General features: G+C 45.0%; 1 protein-coding gene across 2 annotated transcripts; it reads left to right on the top strand.

The window, feature by feature from the left end:
• Positions 1–27,861, top strand: atosa (atos homolog A). 2 transcript variants are annotated; one of them, XM_061221310.1, is made up of 12 exons: positions 1–1,079; positions 19,087–19,271; positions 19,829–20,031; positions 20,248–20,373; positions 20,835–22,353; positions 22,579–22,704; positions 23,746–23,834; positions 24,350–24,449; positions 24,631–24,789; positions 25,541–25,609; positions 26,766–26,965; positions 27,155–27,861. In XM_061221310.1, exons 1-12 carry the CDS (start codon positions 1,064–1,066, stop codon positions 27,306–27,308), a joined length of 2,946 nt encoding a protein of 981 aa, XP_061077294.1. In that variant the 5' UTR covers positions 1–1,063; the 3' UTR covers positions 27,309–27,861. The 2 variants fall into 2 exon arrangements, with proteins under 2 accessions (XP_061077294.1, XP_061077295.1); XM_061221311.1 differs by lacking the exon at positions 1–1,079 and adding an exon at positions 12,735–13,934.
• The last annotated feature ends 31 nt before the right edge of the window (positions 27,862–27,892 follow it).

Raw genomic sequence — 27,892 nt, forward strand, 5'->3', positions numbered from 1 at the left:
GCCTTCGTCTGTTTTGACAAGCTATGGAGCAGCTCGGACCAGTGAAACAACTGCTTGAGACGGGGGCTGTGCGAGGGAAACACTGCTTTGCGAGATATGCTTTCGAAGACAGGAATGTTAGGCGTTTCTGTGAACGCTTAGCTTTATAGCAAGAGCAGAAATGTCCAGTAAATGAATTCTTGAAGACTTTTCCCTTGGTGTCGAGCTAGCGAGTTTAGCTAGTTCGGAGTTCCGAGGTCATTTGTGAGTGTATCAGTAACAGAGCAAGCTAACATTGGCTGGCTAGCTGATGATTACGGGCGACAGTCGAAGGTTATGGCTACCTAGCTAGTCTTGAAATGGGGGCTTGTAGAGAAGACAGAAAGACATTCCCTAGGTGCCAACGCTAGGTAGACGAGCGATGATCATCTGTGTTAGACTGGTTATCTAGACTAACGAGGAAGATGGTGGCTGGCCAGCTATGTGTAAAATAACATAGCGCCTCCTTTATAAAAATGATTGCTTTGAGTCGCGAGATGGTTTGAAGAGGCACAAACTGTTACCAGAGTTGAGCAGTTTGTTCTACCTGTGTGTGGCGTTTGGGGCATCTTTGTTGTTAGTTAGATGCCCCACTGTTTGGGTAACTGGAGTTAGTTTGCAAGTCTCCACAGTTAAGTTATAGCTGGCTGAGAAATGAGACATGAATGAACGTGTCGAGTTTGTGTTCAGGTGGTAATCGCTAATTGAGCAGTATAGCGAGATAATTTCATTAATTACTGTTAATGTTAGGAAGGTAGACCGCTTGTAACAGGACAATGCATGGACTTGATGGCGTGTCACTAACAACCAAAGGTTGCTTTGTTTGCTAGAGATAGTTAATAGGTTTGTCAGACACATTCTCAGTGAAGATCGTCGTTTTTATTTTATTTTGTACCACATGAGGTTTGTGTTTTCTATGGGGTTGGTAGCTTCCACTCAGTAAAGTCAATATATGTAAAAAATAAAAATAAAAAGAACATAGCTGGTTACCGAAGGCGGAAGAGCTGTGAGGATTTTAGAGGACATCTCGTCGACAGTGGCAAACATGAAGCCAGATCGAGGTAAATATATCATGACACGAGCTCGCTGTTACAGATATTATTTACACACATCTGACCTTTGCTGTGAGACTAATATGTGACTGTTGCTTGAACACCTTGCATGTATTACATTCGACGCAGACCGTCTGTCTGGAGGAATGCCTTTTGGTATGTGGGTTTTCTTGGAGAAATATATGAGGGGAGCGAATGATGTAACAGCTGATTTAACTATTCCGCCCAATGTATGTCCACAATAAAGCCTTTGTAATCGAATCGACCCATTAACATCACCTAAACCGATGGCAGAATACGTGTAAACACTTATACATTTAAGGCAGGGTAAACATTAGAAGAGCTAAATATGTCCGTGTGAATATGCCCATATTAGTGTAAATCCTCGTGTTTTTCCCCCCCACTTGTGTGGAGAAAAGCCCTGGTGTTTTCTACAGTGCCTCACTTGAACAGCTGAGTTGCGTGCTTTCTTTGAGCCACAATGTAACCCTTGTGTCGCGTTTCTTCGCAATTCAGTCAAGATGATTTGAAGTTTAAGCGTTAAGTTCAGTATGTTTCCCTACCTTGTCAGACCGTTTTCAGGCTTTTATTATTATTATTATTTTTTTGGAAAGGCGTTGTACTGAATTACACAGGTCAAAAATTCTGAAGAGCAGCTTATCTTTTGTCATCCCTGTTGAAAACTTAAGCTATACTAGCTTGATCAGCTTAAAAATTAAACTGGTCTAGATGGTCATGAGCTGGTCTAGCTGGGTAGCCTATTACCTGGTCAGCCAGCTAGTTGGTACCTTGTCTGGCTGGCTGACCAGCTGTTTCAAAATATAGCTTTAGCTGGTCAGACCATCTCACGCTGGGATCTGGTCTGAACTGGTCAACCAGCTACCAGCTCTTTCAAAAACCTAGCCTGAGTTTTTTTTCTCAGTAAATGTTATTTATTTATTTTCGTTAGGTGTACAAACATCACGTTAACTGCCAAGCTCTGCAAGCTGGAGCCAGCTACATTTTGACAAGTTGTTATGGCACAATACATTGATTTATGCAACCACATTATTATAATATTAACACAATGTTAGTGTAGATTAAGGTCTGATTCACCTTTTCTTAACTTTGGAATACTGTGCAGTTACTGAGTTCAACATAAGATTTTGATGAATTGCACCCATGTAGGGGTGCTCTGTGTTTCACCACCACAAAAGCAGAAGTGCTTCTCCCAAACTCCTATTGCCATGTGATCAAAATATTATGACTTCTACATGATGATCATAAGCGTTATCTAAAAAAGAAACACTGTCAAGCATCAGAGTGCAGGTTACTATTATGTTGAGAAACATTTTGCTAAATCTTAAAATCACAAATGGAAATATTTTCACACAGCTGACTGAAATTTGATAATGTTGTCCCTGATGAAGATTCTGCCCAAAATAGCAGTGTTCAGGCCACCAGCTTATTGTATTATTTTGTAAGCAGACAAGCAGGATTATTTTGAACAGGCTAGCATGGGTCACAGTTAGCAGTACTCCCTCTCCAGGATGCCTGGTTGACTTTTGTTTATGTGAAATGAATTCTATTTTTTATATAGTTCATTTGAAACCAGCCTTGTGCTTCTCTTCCTCATTGAGCTCTTGGCTCACTCCTTTTCTTGGTTCTATTAATAAAACCCTTGAATGCAGTTGACAGTGCTTGGAGTGCTTTGCACCCTTGCTATTTGGAACATATTGTTCCCCATGTAGGAACTGCAAGCCCTGCTTTTCTTTGACTCTTTTCCTGTCTCACTTGTTAGTGTTGCTGGTGCAGAATGCGGCTGTTTGTTTAACCACGGTTTGCAGTGCTGTGAAATATGAAACACCCATACATTTACAATGCGGTGACTTTCAGACCAACCACTCCACATACATCCCTACCCCCAGCCCTTCAGCAGTGCATGGGGAGCGTGATCCCTCCAGCTGAAAGATATATCCCACACATGTTAATGTGAGCCAAAAGGACTCAGAGATAACCTTTCGCTTCTCAACACCTGATGGGGAGCCCTGCTGGTCCAGCAGACCTCTCACGAAGAACACTGAAAACTATGGTCTTGGGAAATCCAAATGAAAACTTGATCTTTATTTGAGGTTGGCTGAATTGAGATTAGTAAAAGCAAACAATGTTTCAATTGAGCAAAAAAGGTAATAATAAAAAATATATATTGCCTCAGATTTACATTTCTACCTTGTGTAATCACATTTGTCTCAGTACAATGAGATGTCCTACTGTACCTTGACCTGTGGCATGATTATTAATGGAGGAAGCCTATCTTCTTTATGACCTTTAAAATGTTTTAACCATTAGTACAGATTGTATGCCCTGAGTATTCACCCATGCTCGAGGCAGCAGCCTGTTGTTGTTTGTCACTGGGTACAATGTGCATGGCAGCTGACTGTTTACGATGACTACCGAGTGCGGACCGTGTGGAGCAGGGGTTGCCAGAGAGAGAGCGCCTGTGAGTTTAATCAAGTGATGTCAGCCTTAGTCAGAGCCTGCGAGGTTGTGAAAAACCTGTCAGCATTTGCGCTTAATTGCTAAACAAAGTCAGCTGTGAAGAAAAGCCATTTTGACTGCCCTGAGATTGCAGTTGTTTGTTATGAAGTGGTTTCCTTCTCCACCAGGAGCTAGGTGCTCCTCGGGAGCCTGGGCTGAGCGGTTAAACTCGTCTGCAGTCGCTAATGCGCTAATATCCCTGGTGGAGAGGGGGAAACTGGCTTTGTGATGCGTCTGATTACTGGTTTACGCTCCTCAATCTCCCAGTTCCTGTCTTTTTTTGTGTCCCATCACGGAGTCATGGACTTGGGAAACATTATTTTGTGTTTCGCTCTGGAGGTGGTACTCTTCACCGATCGTTCAATTAATAGAAGTTCCCTCTGATAAATTGGGTATGCCATATAGAATATATATTTTAGGTCACATCTTCACTGCAGTTCAATGCAGGGAAACGCCAAAGTCATATGACATATTGTGTTAGGGTCTTACAAAGCAGTGTACGAGCAAAAATATTTGAAAATTAGATTTTTGGCTCTAATCTGTCTTCCCCACATATGAGTAATGCTTGCAAAATCCATTTAAAAGATTTAGCATTTGTGTACAAGCACATTTTGTCCATGTTGTAAACAGCGCCTTGATTGGTGTAGAAAAAGGGGTCAGTCTCAATTTTAAAACAAATAAATATTTATTTTTTGCCTTTTGGCAAAAAAAGTAGGCCAACTCCTACAGCTGTAAACACGACTTGTTTGTAATGAAAAGGTTTGCAGGCAATAGAGAGGTGGGTTTTAAACAACTGGCGAATTGTCTGCTGTGAATTGGAAAATGGCAGCCGGAGAGCTTGCAGGAGCATTGCTTAGCCTTACGCTTTCTTATGCAATGTAAGGATCTGATACAATTGCATTGTGTGCATCTCCAGCAGCTGTCGAAGCAGGCCGTCACATTGCTGGCAGGTCTTCCGTCATCAGGAGTAATCCAGACATATGGCTGTCACTTGACTGAAGTTCCAGCACAGCCTCCATCCCAAAGCCTGGCTGTGAAAGTATTTATAATGGATCAGGACAGAACCATCGAGGACCCTCTGTGCCCATAGGTTAATCCTTGCAGGTTTGGAGCATGGGCCTGCAGGTCAGAGTGTGTCTGGCCCCACACTGGTCCTCTCAGACCAAGGGTTGGGGTCCAGGCCAAGTGGATATAAATGGAAACTGTGCAGTAGCTGTTGGTTTTGGAATGGGGGTATCACTGCATGACTTTTATTCCAAAACCATATTCAATTCCCTCAGCTTGATATTTTCCCCCTTTTTTGAGTTCTCTTTCTCCAAGCGATCTAAGATTAGCTGCTGACATTAGCCAGTGACACGCGTGTCACCTTAATACTCGATGGAACCTTTCTGGAGTGCATCTCTGACCTCGGAGTCTGGTTCACTTTGATCTTTGAGCGTTTGCCGCATATCAGATTAAACTGCAAAGCAGCAGGAAATCTGTCAAGTTATCACTTCATTAAGGATATTAGGGTGTTGAAGCATGCGCCATTTACCTTGGGAAAATCCTGGTGGGAGACACGTTTTTTCCAGTTCCCTGATCCTTGAGAAAAATGGCTATTTCTAGCATCTTGACAGTGTTGGTGCAGTGAAATGACCGTGAAAAAACTCTGGGGTCTTGTGAGACAGGAGAGAAGCTCAGAGGTCTTGTGAGACAGCAGAGAAGCTCAGAGGTCTTGTGGGACAGGAGAGAAGCTCAGGGGTCTTGTGGGACAGAAGAGAAGCTCAGGGGTCTTGTGGGAGATTGACGCTTTACGCGTGACTGGAGTCTGCCTCGACACAGGTCCTGGGTCAGCTGACAGAATGACCGGAAACATGTTTGGGCCTGAAACAGTCCGCATGTAGGAATCAGTCACAAAAGAATTATAGAATGAATCGTAAGAATTCCTCATAATGTGGATCAAAGTATTTTATCTAAAACTATGAAATAAAATGTGATGGAAGATGGGGAGGTCATCACAGCACGAAACAAAAAGGCCTGGTTGGAGGAATTGTGTTCTTGTAACTTTCAAGATGAACGCGCTGCATGTTGAAATGGTCTGGCCTTGTGAGGCTGAGAACATGGCACCAGGTGTCGGGTCTCCATGGAGAGACGCAATCTAAAGTTAGCGCTCTCTTTCCACTCTTCCGCGGAGTCAAGGTCGGGGGCATTGTGCACTGAGCTTCATTTTATTCACATTTCAGAGTTTACACGCGCTCTTTTCTCACATGCGCGATGTGTGTCTGCCCTTTGTTCACTACTGCTCCACTGAGGTTTAGGAGCCATGGAGAAGCAGAACCAGCAACTGCACTGGAGCCTGTTGCTGTAAGAGGATCCCCTGTTTTTCCCCATTACAGCTGTTATGCAAGCCTGGGACAGATTTTCACAATGGGCAGTAGGGCTGGGATTCTGGTTTAGGACTCTCAATATGGTCATGCTCATAGTCCTGGCACAGAGCCCGCCCTAGGGGACAGACATTATTCATTGTTTGTGCTCATGGAATTGTTTGGGCTTTCGTAAATCCATATGTATTGTGTGGTAGTGTCATCCTTCATGTTGGCACCACTATGCTCCTGTACAGCCTCTGCGCTGGAGTACGTTTTGGAGGAGTGCATTGAATTTAAAGGCTGAATCACAGTACCAATCTGTCATCGGCACCACAGGACACACCGTGCATCCTGGCTTTAGCATTAGGCACATGCTGTTCTTGGCTCCATTCGTTGGTCAGAAGCATCCCGCAGTATGCTGATCCAGGGTTCTCCTAGCCCTGGTCTGGAGGAGGTCTTCTGCCCCCTCCAGTCAATCGTTTCTTACTCAGTAAAGGTCATTTAATGGATGCAAAATGGATTAAAAAAAAGTGGATTCTGATTTTAAGAATACAGGCTTCTCTAGTACAGAATGGCAGTTTGTCTGGAGTGGTGTAGCTGCCTGGTGTTCACACGTTCTGAGTTTTTCCAGGGGCTTCCCTCTGAGTGCCTGTCTGCCTCTCTCTCTCTCTCCATCGCCCAGTCCGCCCAGAACATATAATTTCTAACGGTAATTCCTATCGGCAACAGTGCTCATATCTGTGGGTATCTAAGACCTAACCCAGCAAGTCCTTGAATAAATGGTCTACCCTGGAGCTGGAACATAATGTAAAATGGTTAATGCGCCCTGGAGATGGAACATAATTTAAAATGGGTAATGCACACTGGAGATGGAACATAATTTAAAATGGGTAATGCACACTGGAGATGGAACATAATTCAAAATGGGTAATGCACACTGGAGATGGGACATAATTTAAAATGGATAATGCACACTGGAGATGGAACATTATTTAAATTGGCTAATGCACATTGGAGGTGGAACATCATTTAAAATGGATAATGCACACTGGAGATGGAACATTATTTAAATTGGCTAATGCACATTGGAGGTGGAACATCATTTAAAATGGGTAATGCACACTGGAGATGGAACATAATTTAAAATGGGTAATGCGCACTGGAGATGAAACATAATTTAAAATAGGTAATGCACACTGGCGATGGGTTAAGAGCTCAGGGATTTGCATATCCAGTGCGAAGTGAGCCAAGCTCACACGGGGGCTCCTTGGGACAGTCTGGAGGACGAGCCCACATTGTGGAGCCAGCCCTGGCCTGATTTGACTGCCTGACTGCGCTCTCTCCTGCTGCTTCACCTCACCCCGAAAGACCATGTCGAGTTCGCAAGTGCCCTCTTTTACAACACAATTCACTCCCCACCCTTAGTGTTGGCCTGAAGTTCTCTCTCACCATTCCTGGCTGTGCTCTGTGTGGTATAATATTATAATGGAGCCTTTGGTGTCCCCACAGCACCTCAGGGATGGGTTTTCCGTGATGCAATTACATTTGTTTAGGTAGCTATGTGTTCTCATTTCCATTCAATGTAAAGTCACCATCCGCAATATGGAAAGGTAGGCATTGTTATATAAAAAAAAAAGGGCTTGGTTTAATTCATTAAAAGCCGGGGCAAAGTTAGGATAAAGTTGATTTTGAATTTCCACTAAAAGGAGAAACCGGTTGAAACAAGTATAGGTGTGATTGTGAACACAGCAAACAAGTATATTTGTTATCTGTGTGTGTTCTGTCCTATTCTTAGTCTTAGTTTAAAAGGGCAGAAGCAGACCAAAGTGAGTTATGTAACTGGATGACACAGTATAATGCACCCTTACATTGTAGTTCTCTTACAGACTTCACTTGGGCTATGTAGGTAACACAGTCAGAAGCGGCCCTGTGTTTCAGACTCCTTTCAGGGCCTTTTTAAACTGCTTGGATAGCTTCAGTAACACAATCGATCAACTCTATTTGCATGCAAAGTGAACTGTAGACAAAGCCCTTGATTTACCCATTTAATCAATCAATATCTAAAGAGCTAATTGAAGCTTGAAGTCCTGTCTTTTGGAACTTAATCTATAGCTCTGGTTAACCACAAATTCGGTTTTCTTTCTTCTTTTTTTTCCAATTTGAACTGAACTTGTGCATTGTACATTACAATGTGCAATACTTCATGATATGAAATAAGCTAGGCGTGCACAGGTCTTCACAGTTATTCAGACTTGGGTTTTTGTACACAGCAGTGGTGGCTCACTCTCCCATTGAACCACAGTGAATGTTTTCAGCAGGGATGCATGTACAGACTGCAGCTGCAGCACAAGGCTATGAAAATGTCAGAGCAAATGAGTGATTGGGCTAATTAAATACGGGCAGACGCTGGCAGGGAATCCTGAAACTGGTAATCCCTCTTTGCGCCCCTGAAGCTGTGCTCTTTGTGCGTTTAGATTTGCCTGCTACACATATCCGGCACGCAACACAAATTGAGACAAAGCTCGGTGCTTGTGAATTTGCAGCGACTGACACACCTCACTTGCTAGCTGCCGTTGTGATGCATGTAGAAGTTTCTCTGTTTCACTGTCTTCCCCCCCCAAACCCTCGCAGCATCACTAAAACATACGTGTATCATCAGCTGCTTTATGTAACCCGGCACAGACGGTGGTAGTCGGCCAAGTGAACACATGGAAAGTGTTGAAACGTGCGGCTTGCGGAACACTCCCCATGAACACACCGTCTCACTCACACACACACTGAACGCACTGCCCCGCTCCTGCCCCGGTCCTGCTGGGGATTACTGCCCTGCCTGTTATGTAACTGGGATAAGAGCGAAAACAAAAAGGATTCTCTGTTGGGGGTTGGTGAAGGCTGCTCTGTAAAAATGTACAGTTTGCTCTGGTGTGATGTAATATGCACCGGCTGGCGTCCCTGGGTTCACCGTGATTTAAAGCGCGCGGGCAACCGGGGCTGGACGCTGAAATGCAAGCTACTGTATCGGGCACATGTTCCAAAGCATTTAACCTTTACAGTAAGAGAACTGAACTACTGTATCCTGCACATGTTCCAAAGCATTTAACCTTTACAGTAAGAGAACTGAACTACTGTATCCTGCACAAGTTCCAAAGCATTGAACCTTTACAGTAAGAGAACTGAACTACTGTGTCCTGCACATGTTCCAAAGCATTGAACCTGTACAGTAAGAGAACTGAACTACTGTATCCTGCACAAGTTCCGAAGCATTGAACCTTTACAGTACGCTACTGTAACTGAGCTTCTGTGTCGGGCACAAGTTCCAAAGCGTTGAACCTTTACAGTAAGAGAACTGAACTACTGTATCCTGCACAAGTTCCGAAGCATTGAACCTTTACGGTACGCTACTGTAACTGAGCTTCTGTGTCAGGCACAAGTTCCAAAGCATTGAACCTTTACAGTAAGTTAACTGAACTACTGTATCCTGTACAAGTTCCGAAGCATTGAACCTTTACGGTATGCTACTGTAACTGAGCTTCTGTATCAGGCACAAGTTCCAAAGCGTTGAACCTTTACAGTAAGATAACTGAACTACTGTGTCCTGCACAAGTTCCGAAGCATTGAACCTTAACGGTATGCTACTGTAACTGAGCTTCTGTATCAGGCACAAGTTCCAAAGCGTTGAACCTTTACAGTCAGCAAACTAAACTACTCTCTCAGGCACAAGTTCCAAAGCATTGAACCTTTACGGTATGCTACTGTAACTGAGCTTCTGTATCAGGCACAAGTTCCAAAGCGTTGAACTTTTACAGAGAGTAAACTGAACTACTCTCTCAGGCACAAGTTCCAAAGCATTGAACCTTTATGGTATGCTACTGTAACTGAGCTTCTGTATCAGGCACAAGTTCCAAAGCGTTGAACCTTTACAGTCAGTAAACTGAACTACTCTCTCAGGCACAAGTTCCAAAGCATTGAACCTTTACAGTAAGCAAACTTTAACAGGCGCCTGCTGCTTGTGTGCTTTGGCCCTCTGAGGTCATCCAGAGGTTGATCACACATTATTTGGCTGTGCTCATTTTAACAATGATTCATTGGTTTGTCACATTAACGTTTAGTCTGTGTATTTTTGCCTGCTGTAAGCTGAATGAATAATATCATGTACTATTGAGTCATCTTGTGTGTGAGTGTAAGTGTGTGTGTTCTTTGATGTATACTTTTAAACTGTGTGGGTAACACTCTGTATTTCTATTCCAAGAATGAAAAAGGGCTCAAATCTTAACCAGTTGACCAGGTGAGAGTTTATGGTGTTTATGTTGGAAAAGGTCCAGGTTCCCAGTGAGGTTCCCAAAGATGGAGGTTTGTTATCTCTACAGTCAGCCTCTTTCAGGGCAGTGTCTGCCAGACACCGACCTGTTTATCCTGTTATGGCAGAGCTCAGCCATGTTAATGGCACAATACATAATGACGAGAGGAAGGCTTTTAGTGTCAGGGTTTAAAGGTTTCTTATTGTTTATTTTCTTCCTCTTCTGTGCCATTAATGTCAATACCATCAGGGCACTGTGACCTCTGCTGTTACTACCTTATGAAAATGGTGCAAAGCTTTGTGGGCTACACACAAACAGCTTTTATATGGCTGCTGCCTTCAGTACCTTTGCTGTTACATCTGAAATCTGCAGTGTGGGATGGATAATGGTACAGTATTGTTGTAGACTTCCACTGTTTCAGGGGTCTAGTGACAATTTCTAGAAAGGTTTAATTCAAAGTTGTTTTATTGTTGTCATGTAACGTACAATTAGTTTAACTTCATGAAGATTATGAAAATATTTTACCAGCTTTAATTCAGACAGCTGAAAAGAATGTGACTTCAGACTTTTGTTTCATAGCAAATTCCTCCTTAAAATGCCCCCCCAAATCCCTACATTTTCTAAACTTTTTTAATGAGAATAAAATGGCATGCTTGTTCTGCACAATCAAGGCACAGAGAAGCTGAGTTCACAAGAGCTGAGAGAAGAGTTACAGTCCCAGCCTGTGCTGCCAAACAGACAGGAAATTGTTCTGGAGGCTCCAAGCCAATCATATCGCAGGGCTTGTTGCTATGTGGGTCCAGAGTCTGCCTCCTTTGTACCGGGTGGGGGGAAAAGCACGGATCCTGTGCCTTGTCTTGCAACAACAGTGCAATAGCGGTAGGAACATGAGGACTTGTGTAGACATCTGGACACCTCAGATTACAGCAGTACTGCCAAAGTCCAGCGGAGAGGGGTTTAGACTCCATAAAAACAGCCTGGTGGTTTGAGTCCCTTCTTCCGGTTTTATATGCACTTTTGGGCCCACGAATGGTACACCAGAGTGTCTGTTTAATCAACCATTCATCCGGATTTGGCATGGCTTGGCAGTTGTTTAGTAAATATGTAGGCTACAGAGAGCAGTGGGCTAGTCTCTGCTAAATGAGCTCTGATTCTTTAAGCGCATTGTATACTGTAACGGGCATTTGTGTGTGATATTTGTGTAGCATACGAAGGTGAGCCTTGTTAGAAGAGTATGTAACAGACTGGAGCCTTGAAGGGAAGTGGTGGGAGGTGTGGTAGGACAGAGGTGAGCGCTCTGTTTTTGTGTTTTATGAGTGCATGGCTGTGCGTTGTATGTGCGCGTGTGTTTTTGTGTTTTATGAGTGCATGGCTGTGTATGCGAGTGTTGTATATGAATGTGTGTCTTGCGTGCTTGCATGCCTTTATGTTGTATGTGTGTTTTAGTCTGTGTGCGTGCATGTCTTTCTCTGTGCATTCTTGTGTGTGTTCTTGTGCGTGTACATTGTGCTTGCTTGTTTTTATTGTGTGTGTGGCTGTGCGTGTGCGCGTGTGTGTTGTATCTGTGTGTGTGTGTGTGTTGTATCTGTATGTATGTATGTATGTATGTGTGTGTGTTGTATCTGTATGTATGCATGTATGTATGTATGCATGTGTGTGTGTTGTATCTGTATGTATGTATGCATGCATGTGTGTGTGTGTGCGCGCGTGCGCATGTTGTATCTTTGTGTGTGTGTGTGTGTGTGTGTGTGTGTGTGTGTGTGTGTGTGTGTGTGTGTGTGTGTGTGTGTGTGCATGTGAATGTGCGTGCGTGCGTGTGTTGTATCTGTATATGTGTGATGTCATGGCCTTCCTGAAAGGGCCTGGGGCAGGACTGTGCAGCTGATTGCAGGAGACACTCTGGTGGAGATAAGGACTCCAGGGAGAGGGAGCCGCTGAAAACAGACCCACCCTCTTTGTTCTTTCTGTCTCTCTCTCCGTCTCTCCCTCGCTCTTGCATAACCATATCAGCTGTGTGCGCTACATTGGGTCTGTTTTCTCAGACAGAGCAGGGCAGCGTCCAGCTTGCCCTCTGCCTTTGTCTGCTTCACTTCATATGGGTCAGGTCTCCATGTTTTTTCCTCTTCTTTTTGGACCAGCAGAAGCTCAGCCCTAAGCCTCCATGCAAATGCGATTGTACCTCCCTGACCGCTTTACTAAACCAGGACCCCCCTCTAATCAACCAAGATCCCATGTCATTATGATGATGAAGCTTGATGGCAGACCCGAATCATCCTGTCCAAACGTCTGATCGGGACTGACCTGAAGGGAAGGGCATTGTGCTGTTCCAGTAACCACACAGTCCGTGTTTGCCTCATTATTGCTCATCACCATCACTGACATCACGTATGTCAGTGACATTATTAGTGTAAATTATTATTGTAAATGTCCTTGTGTAGATGAAGTGCCCGTCATCAATACAACAATGCAGGCATTAGAACCTGTCCGGGGTGTTAAATAATTTATCTGGGTGTAGATCTAACCCTGCGAGTCATATGTAACTAATCACGTCACTAATTAAAAACCTGAATATTTCCTCCATTGTTTTCCTTGGAATCTGGAAGTCAGCCCTAACAAAAGAAAAGTGAGTCAATTCTTGTACCTATTAACTAACACTGCTAATGAATGAGCTCTGACAGCTGAAGAGCAGACACCAGATAGTATGCATGCTTCTGCCTTTTGTTATCGAAGCATTGCCAGATCCACGCATTGTGAGGTGTGGGTGAGTCAGAAAACTGAACTGCCCATTCATGAGAAGAAAGGGTTTCAGTCTTCACTTCTTTTGTTCTGCCGAACACCATGCGCATATTTTAATCAGCATTTTAATGCAGTTTAAGCTCGCAATTTGTCCAATATAGGAGTGGCGTTGTGATTACCCTTAGACACACTGCTCCTGTTCTTCTGGTGCTTCATGGAGTTGTATATAACTGCTGTGCCACAGGAGAGATCTTCTTGTAGTAATTCCCTTAATACAAAGGGGTTGAATCGAACATGTTGTATGGAGTTGTCTTGATGTGCTGGTTGTAGTTTTTAGGGTTGAGGGTGAAAAAGGAGACTTGTGTTTACACCAGGCCTGGACACCAACGCTTTCTTCAGCCCCTGCTGCAGTGTTTGTCCTGTCCTGACTAGACCAGGCCCCCTCCCCCTCTCCCCTTCCCTCCGCATCTCCCACTGTCTGCCTCCAGGTGGTTTCTGGGTCGGACAGGCGTTGTTCACCTTTTCCACAGTGCTGTAGTTTTCCTGCAAGGGCACTGGAGGCTGGAGGCTGAAATTCCGGGATGTGGCACGTCTCTGGAGGCTGAAATTCCGGGATGTGGCCCGGCCCTGGTGTGGACTTACATGGTCATAACATTGTCCGTTTGGGATTGGGCTGTATTTCAGAATGTCTAAATGGAGAGCCCATTGGCTGATTTGCGCTTGTTTTTATTCCTGAGTGTTTATGATGGTGGAAGCCAGATTTAACTGGGCTCATTTTCAACTCTTCACAGGCATTTCTTTTTTTAACAGAAAACACTTATGCTGTTTGACCCTCGCATTATTTACAGTGATAGCAGATTTAAAAGCTGGTATTGGAATTCTTCATCTTTACACAAGATGGACTCCTGAACACTGACTTTTTGTGGCAGTCTGGGGGGAGCCGGGAACAGAGTCTGGACTGGATCAGGGTGAGTGTGGTGGCAGTCTGGCACCGTGCCATGGGGTTTGTGGCCCTGCGGAGAGACATGGCTGTGCATCAGCTCTCCGTCAGTAAAATGAATTGGAGCACTTAAGACTCACAGTGTGGTCCCTGCTTTTAGGTCAGTGGGACAGGGACCTGGACTGTGTAGAAGGAGCTCTGTCCTCAGTGGAACCCAGCTAATGCCTGTTCTTCCCCTGTTTCACATTTCTGTTATATCCTATAATTACGCAGCGCTGTATGGGATCAGACCTGCAGATTTATTCTGAGTTATCCTCATCAGTTACAGATCACCAGACTGAGCCCTAATGATTGAGTATGTTCCCGTGTTTATAAGTGTCAGGCATCGGTTCCGCACAGGTGCATTGTGGGTGGCTGTGTTTTGGGCCGTTGGGGGCTGGGGTAGGAGGGATGCTGTCTGTGTTTATATTTATCTCTCCTCCGGTGCCTGCAGTGCAGTAAGCTGCTTTCCCATGTAGGAGCTGTCTGTAATCTCTCGCAACCCCCCTGTGTGTGTGTTTGTGTGTGTGTGTGTCTGTGTACATGGCTCAAATTTCCCAGCATACGCTTCACACTCTGTAATTACAGCTGCTAATGATGAAGCCGTTCGCTTTTGGATCACAGGCTGAGACACAACTGTTCACGAGCGCTCCGCTGGCGTGTGGAGCTGCTTCACTTCAGCGGCCGGGACACGATGTGCTTCCTCTGCAGAACTCGGTGCCTGAGGGGTTTTATTATCCTATGGGCTACAGTGCAACAATACAGGCCTCTGCAGGATCTAGGAATAGTAAACCTTTTGCTATGCCCCAAAAAAATTGGACACAGCGCCATCACCACTGCTGTACTAGCTAGAATCTGTTCAAGAGATTAGTTTGGAGCCAAACAGCTGCCTTGTGATTAAGTCTGATGTTTCTTAGCCCTCAGAGTAATTCAGCCTACTGTGAGCTGTGTCAGACACTTTTTAAAGGCTTGAGAAGAGAAGTGGTGTTTCTAATGGTGGGTCAGAACAACTTAGCTTAGTTACTGTTGGTACTAAGAAACTGTTTTATGGTAAATTAACAGTACCCCAAGCAGTCTGGAGATTGGCGTGGGGGAGAACACGCAACACTATTTGATTCTGTTCACAGTTAGAACAGATTATTCAATAATCTTATTTTATGGCTGTGTGTCTAAACAAAACCTGCATTATCTTCTGACGTACGGCCTGGTGCACACATGACACTCGTCTGTCTGCCTCCCAGAGGATGATGGGAAGACACAGCTGTGTGGCGCACGTGTGAGTGCAGGCTTATGTAAGCGCTGTATTATCACAAATGCCTTTGAACAGCAGAAATTCCTGTTACAAATGTCTGAATAATATGTGCCCATAAGCTCGATGTAGGTTGTGAGCAGTACGTGGATATTTTTATGATAGCTTTAAAGTGACTTAATATTCTTTCTTAATATTTTTGTAGCCTTTCTCCATTACCCTATTGAGCTCATTCAGTTATCTTATTCCATTATATTATCTTTTATCATCAACATGAATAAATGAATAATGACACTGAAATTAAGGAAAAAGCTATAAGAATGTGAGAAACCATAGCCCTTGCTGAAATTTGTTTCCCAAAGTTAAGGCTCAAATGCCACAGCAGTGGATTGAATGTGCCCCTCGTGTTTAATGAAGTGGCCATTCAGTCCTGAGTAGTGTGATGTCACTGCTCCCTCAGACCGCCGACTGATCTCCAGTGCGCTGCGGTGACACCGCTGATCATGTTGCGCTGGATTTTGGGAACAGCCCCTCATTACAGTACATAAACCCCCGCAGGTATGGGAACAGACCAGGCCTCAGGTTGAGACACACACCAGGGTCCTAGTGCACGTGTCACAGCGCAGTGTCCTGGGAACTCAGACCCAGACCACGGCAAAGCGTGATGCGGCGATGAAACAAACCGGCCCGCATTCTTAACCAGCGCGTCCGCACCTCCCTTCTCCCAGGGTGTGTCGGCACCAGGTGAGTTTTGGACAGCAGGGAGAGGTGGACTGGGACAGGTCCGGGCAGTTCCAGCCTGTTCTCACCCCGCCTCGTCTGTTATCTGCCCCAGCCTTAAACACGTCAGCCAGGTAGATGTTGCCCCGGAGTGGAGGAATGTTTTGTTTAGGACAAAGCCTTTCGGATTGTATCTATGCAAATGGAGGCCTGCTTTACGTGGCACAGGCGATTCATCAGCCCCCCCCCCCCCCCCCCGTCTCCGGTGGCGCCTATGTGAAAACATTCAGGCCCGCGCTGCAGAATGAGAGCCTTTGTGCCACGTCTTCTCCCCTCGCCCCTGGAGCCCGTGAGATGGCTCTCTCCCTCCTGCCCGTCTCTTTTCTTCTCTCAGAAAGCGTTTACCTCTAACCCACTTCTCTGAAAGCACCGGGCCCGCAGAGCCCCACAGTGGGAGTGGGGAGTCGCTCTGTTCTATCTTTGCTTTGTTTGGTTTTTATGCAGTTTCTCTCCGTGTTTCTCTCGCTGTCCCTCTCTGGCTCACGCTTGCTTTCCCTCCCCCTCCTCCCCCCCCCGCGCCTCCAGCTGATCTCCCCGCCCCCAGCTCTTTGTTGACTGCCTGTTCCACCACGTGCATGCAGCACGTGGGAGGAGTTCCCTGTGGGAGGAGCCGACTGAGAGGCAGCCGCACGTGCAGGCCTTGTCCAGCCAATGGCAGCCTCCGAAGGCCCTCGCATGCAAAGTGGGCCACACTCCTTTTGCTGTAAGGCAGAAACACTCAAGCAGCAGGACGCTCCATGCTGGTTTTGCTGAAAACAATGCAGTGAAGAAAAAATGTAGTGAAGTTTATTTGTTAAAGGTGAAGGCAGAGAGGCCCCTGCTGAACGTTGAACAGCTACCACGTCTGTTCCTGTGCTTTTACACGAGGGCTACTGGGTGTGTTTTCTGCATAGCCGACTCCTTCGTGTTCAAAAGAAGGTCCCCTTTGTTGGAGAATGACAAGGCTTTGGTGTTCATCTGCAAATAGCTCTGGGTGTTGTGAAAATTTCTACCGTCAGCGGTCCCCGATCTGACACATAAACGGACACTTTGTACTGGGCAGAGGAAATGACGTGTCTCTGGGCGGTCCATACAGCCAATCAAATGGCTCCTTGTGTCTGTCTTAAAGGTTCATTCTGCATTATTTTAACATTCTCATACTTCCAACAGTGTTGTTTAAACAATATTATGATTTTTGCAGCAGAATGCTTGATTTTAAATCACTTTGATTTGGATTTCTTTCCACCTGGATCGGGTGACTTAACCTTAGTTATTCCAATGACAACCTTGGAAAAATGTAGACACATTTCCAGAGTCTCCTGGCTGCTCATTTCTTCCCTTCCTGGTGCGGCTGCAGTCCTGGTGGTGGGGCTTCTCAGCCTGGCTCACTGAGGCCCTACACATGCGTATATTTTCACGCTCCACCCAAAGTCAACAGGAACTCTGTTGCCGTGTTACTGAAATAACACATTGACACTGTGTCCTGTGTGAATAGCCCTTTAGACCAGTAAGCACAGCTGACGATTAACGGCTCAAAGAAAATGTACAATGGGAAGTTGGAAAAGTGAAGTGCATCGTTCTCACAACGGATCGGGGTAACATAAGTTATCTTGTTTATGGTCTGTCTTGCTGTGGGCTTTTTCTGCTTAAACTTGGACTTCTTCCTGTCACTGTTTTGTAGTTTTACTGCCTGCTTTACCACTTCCAGCTTACCTGTAAAATACTGACATACACTCATTTGTTGAGCTCAGCCACTCGGAGCGTTAAATAATATAATAAGAATATACTGTATATACTGTAAGTATAAAGAATAAAGGCGGTCTAAAGGTTCAGCAAATGATTATGAACAGGTGACTTTGATGGCTGGTTAAGGTTCCCTTCCCACTTTTATTCTCTAATAAAAACAATGAACCATAGTGTTTTACCTGTTTTTCTCTGGCATGTAGATGAAAGGGCTACACTTTGTCCAGAGATGACAGCTTTATTATATATTTCACCAGAAAATCACCCAATGAAAATGTGGCCTCCCTGAATTGCCTGATGAATGTCATACGGTCCTAGACCTTTGCACAGCACATAAAGAATTTCCCTCAGCTTTGTTTGTGGGTTGAAGGGCAGTGTAGTTTTTGTTCTTTAGCTCTGTGCTTGTTACCTGATTCTACAAAAGGGAGACAGCATATGTTAATACGGGACAGAAAATATCAAAGGGTTTTAAATCACCTTTGATTACGCCGTAGCTGGGCAACGGCCAGCATGTGAAAGAGCTGATTAAAGGGCAGCCACACCGAGAGGGAGCGCTGAAAAACACAGCATGGCCCTGCCATCTGCCTGATCACCTGTGCTGTTAAAACACACCGGCCGTCATGCGTTATAATAGCACTGACCTGCTTCTGGATGCTCAGTAATTATTCCAAATGGAAATGTGAGCTTAGAGAAGGGGAACGCGTGGGTGGTAATGAATCACAGGTTTCTGTAGCGTCAGGAAATAAGCTGAAGATGACCACAGTTTCTGCTCTGACAACGTGTCACTGTTGTGAATTACTCACTTATTTCTACACACACACACACACAAACAAAAAATACGGATAACAAAAAAGAATAATTATTTTAGATCTTAATACTGTTAAGATATTTCTGTTGGTGAACAATGGAGAAATTATAAATGCTCAACAATATCTGTTGACAGCGTTTTGTTTAATTGTATGTGCAGTCAGGGTTTCAGCTATTGTCTCTGTGTTCAGAGACTGGATCCCATCTGTGACTGCAAGGATTGTCAGGAAACCGTAAACCTCAGAGGAATTACTCTGAAGTGAAAACCTTGGCTCAGCACAGGCTGTTTGAGCCCTGACGGTTTGTGCTGTGAGGCTGTGACTTGCCAGGCTTCAGGATATAAAGGTTGTTGTGGAAAGGGAGTCACGTGGCACGTGTAGCTGTTGGAATCGTATCAAGGCAACAAGCTACATCAACAACCACAGAAACTGGGAGCGAAAGGTTGTGAAACCTGAAGGAATGTCAGCTGTGCTGTCTCTGTCTCTCTCTCTCGCTCTCCCTCTTTCTCTCTCTCTCTCTCTCTCTCTCTCCATCCTGTTCTCTCTCCTTTCTGACTGGGTCCATCTGTACGTTCTGTCCCCAGACACTGCAGAGGAGTATTTTGAGTATGATGCCGAGGAGTTCCTGGTCCTGCTGACCTTGCTGATCACGGAAGGCCGCACTCCGGAATGTTCCATCAAGGGTCGGACGGAAGGGCTGCACTGCCCCCCGGCACAGTCTGCGCAGCCTCCCCTCTCCCGGCACGAGTGCACTGACAAACTGCCACAGGTACGAGGAGAGCGGGTAACTGTGTCTGAAATGAGACGCCTGTGTCTGAACATGACCATGTCTATGGTCAACTAGTCTAAGTCCAGGCCTTTTACTTCTTCTGTTGGAATACCTGTGTGAGCATGTTAATGGTGATTTCTGTGCTAGATTTCCAGCTGTCTCTGAGATGCACATTCCGATCTGTCTGCCTTCATTATCTGCCGTATGTCTGGGTTAGCGCAATGTTAAGAAAGCTAACAGCACAGTATGTTGGTCTCTGTAGTTTCTGCTTTGGCTTTGTATGTCCAGGTGAGTGCAATGTTAAGAGAGCTTATGGCACAGTATGTTGGTCTCTGTAGTTTCTGCTTTGGCTCTGTATGTCTGGGTTAGCGTAATGTTAAGGAAGCTAACAGCACAGTGTGTTGGTCTCTGTAGTTTCTGCTTTGGCTCTGTATGTCTGGGTTAGCGTAATGTTAAGGAAGCTAACAGCACAGTATGTTGGTCTCTGTAGTTTCTGCTTTGGCTCTGTGTCCAGGTTAGTGCAACGTTCAGAAAGTAAACTGTGTTGGTCTCCACAGTGCCGGCAGGCGAGGAGGATGCGTTCCGAGGTCATGCTCCTCTGGAGGAACAACATTCCAGCCATGATCGAGGTGATGCTGCTGCCCGACTGCTGCTATAGCGACGAGGGGCCCAGCACGGACGGGACTGACATCAGCGACCCCGCCCTCAAGCAGGACGCCCTGCTCCTGGAGAGGTGGACCCTGCAGCCTGTGCCCAGACAGTGAGTGTCCGCGCTGGACTGTGCACAACACCAAGAGCTGCTGCCCCTCACAGCTCGCCGACACTCACCCAGCTAATCACGCTTTCTTAGTTTTAAATGGAACTTAGCTTATTCTTATGAAATAACTCATTTAGTTTGAGCCCATTTAGAGAAAGGTACACGTGTAGCATGTTAATTCACTAAAGGAGTGGTTTCCTCCTCTGTGTCCTTGATCAGAAGTGGAGACCGCTTCATCGAGGAGAAGACCTTGCTGTTGGCGGTGCGGTCCTACGTCTTCTTCTCCCAGCTCAGCGCCTGGCTCAGTGCCTCGCACGGCATCGTCCCCAGAAACATCCTCTACAGGTCAGTGAGCCCCCGCCAGACCACCTGCCTGGACAGACGCATGGCCACCTCTTAGACGCTACTTGTGAAAAGTCTCCATTCTCACATGACTTGTGAAATGGCGGATACAAGGTGGATACTCTTCTAAAAGCACTAAGAGCACTTTGGGTATTTCCCTTAAAACCAACAACCTATTAAATACAGCAAACATTTATTACTTGTCATCTTAAGTAACTTAACATGTGCTTTCTGGATGATTGCCAACTGCTAATCAAACTCTTAATATTGTAATACTCATTGACTTTTGCAGAGAGAGAGACAATTATTTTCAGCTCCAATCATTACTGTAGCTGTTGAATACTGATAGCATTGTGAAGGTTGCACCTCAAAGTAGGCTTTAAAGCAGGTAGTGGATGTAAGAGGCTGTTTGGCCCCATGGTCTGTGCTGACTGCTTCTGCACCTGCTCTTCATCCTGTCCCAGGATCAGTGCAGCCGATGAGGAGCTGGTGTGGGACTTCTCCCAGGCCCCAGCTGAACACACCTTCCCCGTGCCCAACGTCTCCCACAGCGTGGCCCTCAACGTCCGCGTGCAGTCCCTCCCCCGACAGCCCAACTACCCGGTCCTCAAATGCAGCATCCATGCCAGCCTGTCCCTGTTCGGACAGAAGGGCTATGAGCAGGAGGAGCAGCCCGCCCAGGGCTGTGAGTTCACTGATGCTGGCCAGCATCGCTCCCAGGACCCTGCGTTCACCAGCCCCGGCCAAACACCCCTTCTTTACGGCGTCATCAACTCAAAGAAATGCCAGCTCCCAGAAGCCCTTCCTCCCAGTAAAGCAGCTAGGTGGCTGTACTCCAGATTGAACAGTAGCCAGGATGTCCGGCCCTCAGAGGGCCACACGACATCAGGGAGCAGCGGAGAGGGGTCAAAGACCACTGCTCCAGAGCTCCCAGTCAGAGCGTTTAAGTCCCTTTCCCTGGTGGATCCATTGGTGATGTCCACCCCAGGTCCAAGGCTGCCTGTGGGTGAGCCCAGTCCCCTGATTGGCTCCTTGCTCCAGGAGCGACAGGAGGTCATCGCCCGCATCGCCCAGCATTTGAATTACTGTGACCCCTCAGCCCCGCACATCCCCGACAGCCTGTTCAGCGGGCCGGAGGAACAGGCCCCCAAATCGCCCTGGTTCCCAAAAAAAGACGCCGGACTCCATACAAAGTGCAGAGACCCCCTTTCCTCAAGCCCTGAGCGTGCTGGCTCCCCCCTGGAGAAAGGGCAGGAGAGCAGGAGTGGGTCTTCCCCCTCTGACACGCCTCTTGGTTTGCGCAGCAGAACCAGGGCAAATGGTGAGCTGAGGTCTTCCCCCAAACCCGCCGCCTGCCGGAAGCTGCTCCTGCCCGACCCCACGGATAGTTCCAGAATATCTGAAGCCTTGCAGGACATCTCCAGGCTCATCCAGGACACCTTTCAGCAGTCTCAGAACAGGTGCACTGATCTCCTGCAATGCACCTGTGCGACCTGTAAAGAGGGCAGCGTTCTGAAACCCCCCAGCAGACCAGAGCAGGGTAGCCATGCACCCTGCCACCACACCTCCGATTCCCTTGTGACAAGCAATGGCAGCGGACCACAAATCTGCACAGACTCAAGGATCAAAGAAACCGACGGCACCCAGCAAGACCATTCTCTCAGACCTCGAAGCCAGGGCCCAACGAAACTTGAAGACTCAACTGCTGAGTCAGAGCCGAAAACCTCACACGGTTTACAAAATGCCAAAAAGGACATCTGTGACTCCTCGCCTGTCAGCTGTCAGGGTCAGAATGGCCTGGAAATCAGTGACCGCTCCCTCCTTGAAGAAGCCAAGAGTTCCAGAGCCCAAAGCCAGCCTAGTACGCAGTATAGCCATCTGCAGGATGAGAACCTTGACCCTTCAGCCTCTAGCACATCAACAAGCCTTCTGCAGAGGGACCCCAAAGTCTGCCCAGAAACGGCACAGATTGGGACCATCCTGGTGAGTCACACCTTTAGTGAACAGGAAGTTGAAATGTGTAAATTTGAGATCTCATCATCCTGATGGAGCAGTCTGCCCGTACATGGTCTGGATTCGATCTGAGGCCATGGGGTTCATCCTTGCACCTAAGCGTGGTGCCTTAATCGAATGAGCCCCTCAGCATCATATTTGTGTTATTGCTGTGTTGTGATTTGCTGTGGATCTAATCATGCACTTTTTACACAGAGAGCAACTGGCCAGGTTCCTCCAAAGCCATGTAACATTTGGAAGAAGCAGAACCGTCACTCCATCGATGGGTCGGCAACAAACGCTTTCCACCCCTGCACTGGTCTACCTCTCCTCTCCAGTCCTGTGAGTGTCTCTCACACAGGACACACTTCAGCCTGGATACACATAAAGACATGTTAGACTAAAAGTAACAAGTCTTTAGACAGTGTAGAATTTTCCAGAAAGTTACATTTTCACTTCAAGCACATTAGACTCAAGACCTTTTACTTCTATTGTGCTTTCTACTGACTTTTTCCAAACGCATTTGGTGTAAAAAAAAATAAAAATAAAAAATAAAAAAAAAGAATTCTCCAACCAAGGCACTTGTTTCTGCTATCACAATGCTAATATGGCTGAAAGGTTCTTGGATTTTCTCTGGTTTTGTGCAAATGACTGGCCTTGGAGTCATCTGTGACCATTCGCACTCACATTCCGTCATTATGGCACTGTGGTTTAGCAGAGGGGCAGGGAGAGAATGCGTGTTTCTTTGCTGGTTTATTGGTGCCGTCAGGTGCAGCCGAGTCAGACCCTGTGACTCATGCAGTTTAGTCCGAGGGGCCAGAAAAAGTAGACTAACTTCCTGCTGGAGCTGTCACCGTCCGAAGGCAGAAAGCCCTTATAAAACTTCCATTTCCTGCCTTTTGTTGAGCTCCTTTGACGGGCATATGCAGACGCCCCTGCTCGAATGCAGCTTTTTATAGACACTCGCCTGTTTCATGGCGAGTTAATGCATAACAGACCCTCTTCGGCTGACTGTCGAGTTTCACGGCTAATATGCTGAAGTTATTTTCTCCAAGTAATCCATTTTGGTCTACTTTAAGTATGTGACAGTAGGGCTACTCACATCCATTCGTTCGTTCTGTGTGCATTATCATAGCACACACTTGAGCAATTCACATCCAGTCATTAGGCTGTGTGCATTATCATAGCACACACTAACACATTTATAAGACTCAGTTTGTTATTGTAGCATATGCTAAGACTAGTCCTGTCACATCCCTTCCTTAAGGCTTAGTAAGTAGGTATTGGTATGTGGAAAGTTGTTTACGTTAAACCTGTATAGAATAACTGGATAGTTCACATACTTTATTATTTGGAATAAGTGGTGTTTGTATTTTTCTCCAGGTTCCTCAGAGACGGACTCAGACTGGATACTTTGACTTAGACACGTCACTCACTCGCTGTAAAGGTGCTCCCTGGGCGGCCAGCAGAAGGTTTGGCATGACTCTCACTCACTTCTCCACACACTAGAATTGTATTCAACAAAATCCGATTAGTCATTCATTCATATACATTTGTTAAGTGTTAATTTTCTCCATCATTGTACTGCCATGTGTTTTAGCATTTGGGTGCTGTTATACTGTTCTAAAAAGATTGGAAACCAAAGTGACAAATTGAATGTTTTCTTCCATTGTATTCCATTGTGTTATTATGTACTGCAATAAGGGGATCGTTTGTTGAGGCCATGGTTTCTGCGTCTATGAGTTTCCTCACGCCGTTGTTTATGGTAGAATAGCCCTGTCATTGTTGTGTTGAGTTTAGGGGAAGGATGTAGATTTTCATCTGGGTGTGTGTTATGAGTTGAATTGAAATGGAGGTTTATTCACCTCCTCGATTGTTCAGGTCCTGCAGGAATGGACTGGCTCTGTTCTGGCAGGATGACACCACATGATACCCCCTGTATTTGCATGCTCTGAATGTGTGGCTGTGCCCTCGTCTGTGTTCTCAGAGTCTGTGTGGACAGAGAGGGTGATGGGCATGAGTCACGCCAGCAACTGTTCAGCACCAGTGCTCCTCCAGCGAGCCTGAGCCTTCTGGGAAACTTTGAGGTACACACACCCACACACCCCCAAGCACCCATAGGCACACACACACACACACACGCTCAAACAGCAGAAAACGCTGCCTAATACTCACAGATCCACAATTCAAAGAGAGCCCACACGTGTGAAGTAGTGATGATGATTGCTGATTCATTGTTACATGACTGGGGCTGTGCTGTGTCTGCAGGAGTGTGTGCTAAACCACCGTCTGGAGCCACTGGGGACAGTGGAGGGCTTCATGGCCGAGGTGGGCGCCAGCGGAACCTTCTGCCCCAGTCACATGACCCAGCCCGTGGAGGTGTCCTTCTACAGCGTTTCAGATGACAACGCCCCGTCCCCATACATGGTGAGATGTGAAAGAGCACACAATGCCTTAAAAATCACTACTGCTATTGTGTCAGGATGTTTCTATTTTCACCTCTGCAGTACATATAATGGGGACATTTCACAGCCATTTTGATTCTACTCATTTCCCAGCATTTGCTGGTATTGAAGGTTTAGAAAGGCCGGTCCTCGCCAAATACATCCGGATGATGATGATAAAAATTCTGCCAGTGTTATATGAGCTTGTGCAGTGATGAATATGGGCCATTGGTCATGTAGACTGAATGGATTTTATAATCAAAGGGCTCCAGACAAATAAGCTTTCATGGACTGCTTCTCATAGTCACAGTGACTCAGCTCTGCTCTCAGAGCAAACTGCAAATTAAACTGTGGGCTTTATACATTTGTGATGAAGTACCAGGACAGGCATTACATGTACTGTATGTGCCAGGGATCACAGTTCATTTATTCAAGTTTTGTGTGTATTTGTTTGAGCAATATAAATTACAAATTATATCAATCTATTATGAGTAATTATGTGGCTGGTGATCTGAGTTGCAAGCTGGTTGAAGGGGATAATATGACAAGAACACAACCGTAATTAATAGGCTTTGATTACTGATTTGAATGGCAGTCAACTGGCAAAGCCAGTATTTGTTTTTGGGAGATTTTAAATGTAAGGCTGATTCTACAGTATGGCATTTGTGTGAATTCTGTATTTTTCCACACTATTAACACTGATATAATTTTGCTCTTGCTGTGTTTGTCTATAGGGTGTTATAAATTTGGAATCCCTTGGTAAAAGAGGTTATCGAATACCTCCTTCAGGAACAATTCAAGTGGTAAGACCAAGGCAACTGGGCAATTGTAATGAATACATTGTAATACCTTTTGATTGTGATAATCTTAGCAATATTTACAATACAATATGTCCCCCTCTTCTACAGTATATTCACTGAATTACATAAATAAATACAAATTACATCGGTTCCAAAAAAGCACAATGTATAATTTAAGGCACTTGTAGACTGAAGCGCTAGAAAATTTAATTCCACAAAACACTGTATCACAATCAAAAGGTAGCAGTAACTATTTTCATCTGAATCTGTTTGAGGTTTTGTGGTTTTTACAGGGGTTCGATAGCTCATTTCAACATAATTCATTCCTTTTCTTGATATTCAAATTCTAATGCTTCTGTATTCTATTGTATCACCATAAATAGAATCACATATCTCCAAATGGACCTTTATCTCTGTTACTTTCTGGGAAATATATTTGTTGAGTAGGACTGTGTCTCAAGATATATACTTTCCTTTTCTTCTTAAAAAAAGATAAGGTTGAAGTTGAGGTCCACAGCATTATTTGTCTTTGGAATGTGATTTTTGGACAGATTGAGAAAGATACAGTAGCACCTCGCTGTGTGAGTTGAGTATTTCATGGCACAGTTATGTACATATGCTGGAGAACAAAGGGAAGAGGACAAAGCCCTGCTTTACCATTCCAACAGTATAAGTACAGTCCTCAAGCAGGATGTAGTTCTGCCCCCTAGTGTTATGTGGGAAAAATTCTTGTTTGAATGTGCTTACTTTTTGGAATATTGAAGGGATATTTTTTGTACATGGTTTAGATTAGGCCAGACTGTTTTAATGTGCAGTGAAGAATATTTTAGATATTTACAGACATTTCCAACGACCTGCCAACTGTACAATGGCTAGTTATAGGAGCATCAATAAAACTACACTTAAAACTCCAGAAAAGCTTCTACAATGATGTTATCTGAATAGTTATTTTATTTGAAATGACATTTATCTTTGGTTGAACTATTTGGTGTATAATATTGTGGATTATAATTACTTGCATGTTGAAATGTCTGCTAAATAATATATATATATATATATATATATATATATATATATATATATATTTATATATTTATTTATTTATTTATTTATTTATATATATATTAACATGTAGCTTCTGATGTGTGATCCTTCACAGACCTTATTCAATCCTAATAAGACAGTAGTGAAAATGTTTGTGGTGGTCTATGACCTGAGAGAGATGCCGGCCAGTCACCAAACATTCCTGAGACAGAGGACTTTCTCCGTGCCTGTGAGACGGGATACCAACGGACACACAAACAGGAAGTCCCTCCCCCTCAGCCAGGAACGAATCCTGCGCTACCTCATTCACCTGAGGTAAGGACTCCAGCAGGCTCAGCCACCTTTAACAGCATCACCACCACAGTGTGTGGATTGCGAGTTAATCATGTCTCAATGAAGGAAAATTCACCCCCTCGTTCACCCACCTGATGGACATTGTCTTTCCACAAAGGTGTCTTTGTTGACTGGATGGAAATGTGACATTTTCCTTTGTGTCCCTTATAGGTTCCAGAGTTCAAAATCTGGAAAGATCTACCTCCACAGTGATATCAGACTCCTGTTCTCTCGCAAATCAATGGAAGTGGACAGTGGTGCTGCCTACGAGCTCCAATCCTTCACCGAGACCCCAGCAGATCCTCCCTTCTCCCCCAGATGTTAACCCAGCCCAGCCCAGTTCAGTCCAGTCCAAAGGCCATGCTGGATCACAACTTTGATGCTGAATCAAATCCAATAAAATTACACATTATCCAAATGCATATATGACAAATGATGAAGATAGTTTGGAAATTTGGTCTAATGTCTGCTTTTGTGGGGGATGTGAGCTGCATCAAATGTATCTGAGCATGAACTCTGCTGATAAAGAAAAAACAACAATCAATCAAGTGAGAGAGAGAGCAAGGCAGCAGCAAAAGAGCACTGTGTATTTCCACAATAACTGGAAATAAAATTAGTAATATTCAAAATACTTATTTTGTACTGTTACAAAACCACTATTGGAAGTGTTGCAATAGAAATAAAATTACCTTACTAGCATAGTGTTTACCTGTTTACTTTGTCAGTTATTTAATATTTAAATTTAATATTTCATGTATTGCACATGTGATGTCTGTTATGCTAAGCATTATGATGTAGTGCAACACTATGTAAATCATATGATGTATTTTTGACATTGATATTCAGATCTGAAATATATATAAAGCAATCTTTAAGCATGTCTGTGTCTGGAATTCTTTCTTATAAACA

Source organism: Conger conger, chromosome 15 (assembly GCF_963514075.1).
Source record: "Conger conger chromosome 15, fConCon1.1, whole genome shotgun sequence".
Classification (NCBI taxonomy): domain Eukaryota; kingdom Metazoa; phylum Chordata; class Actinopteri; order Anguilliformes; family Congridae; genus Conger; species Conger conger.

Bases quoted from the DNA above. Each gene is read 5' to 3' on its own strand.
- atosa (XM_061221310.1), top strand. The intron at 22,354-22,578 runs GTGAGTCACACC...CTTTTTACACAG, and splicing joins CACAGATTGGGACCATCCTG to AGAGCAACTGGCCAGGTTCC. The intron at 24,450-24,630 runs GTACACACACCC...CTGTGTCTGCAG, and splicing joins GCCTTCTGGGAAACTTTGAG to GAGTGTGTGCTAAACCACCG.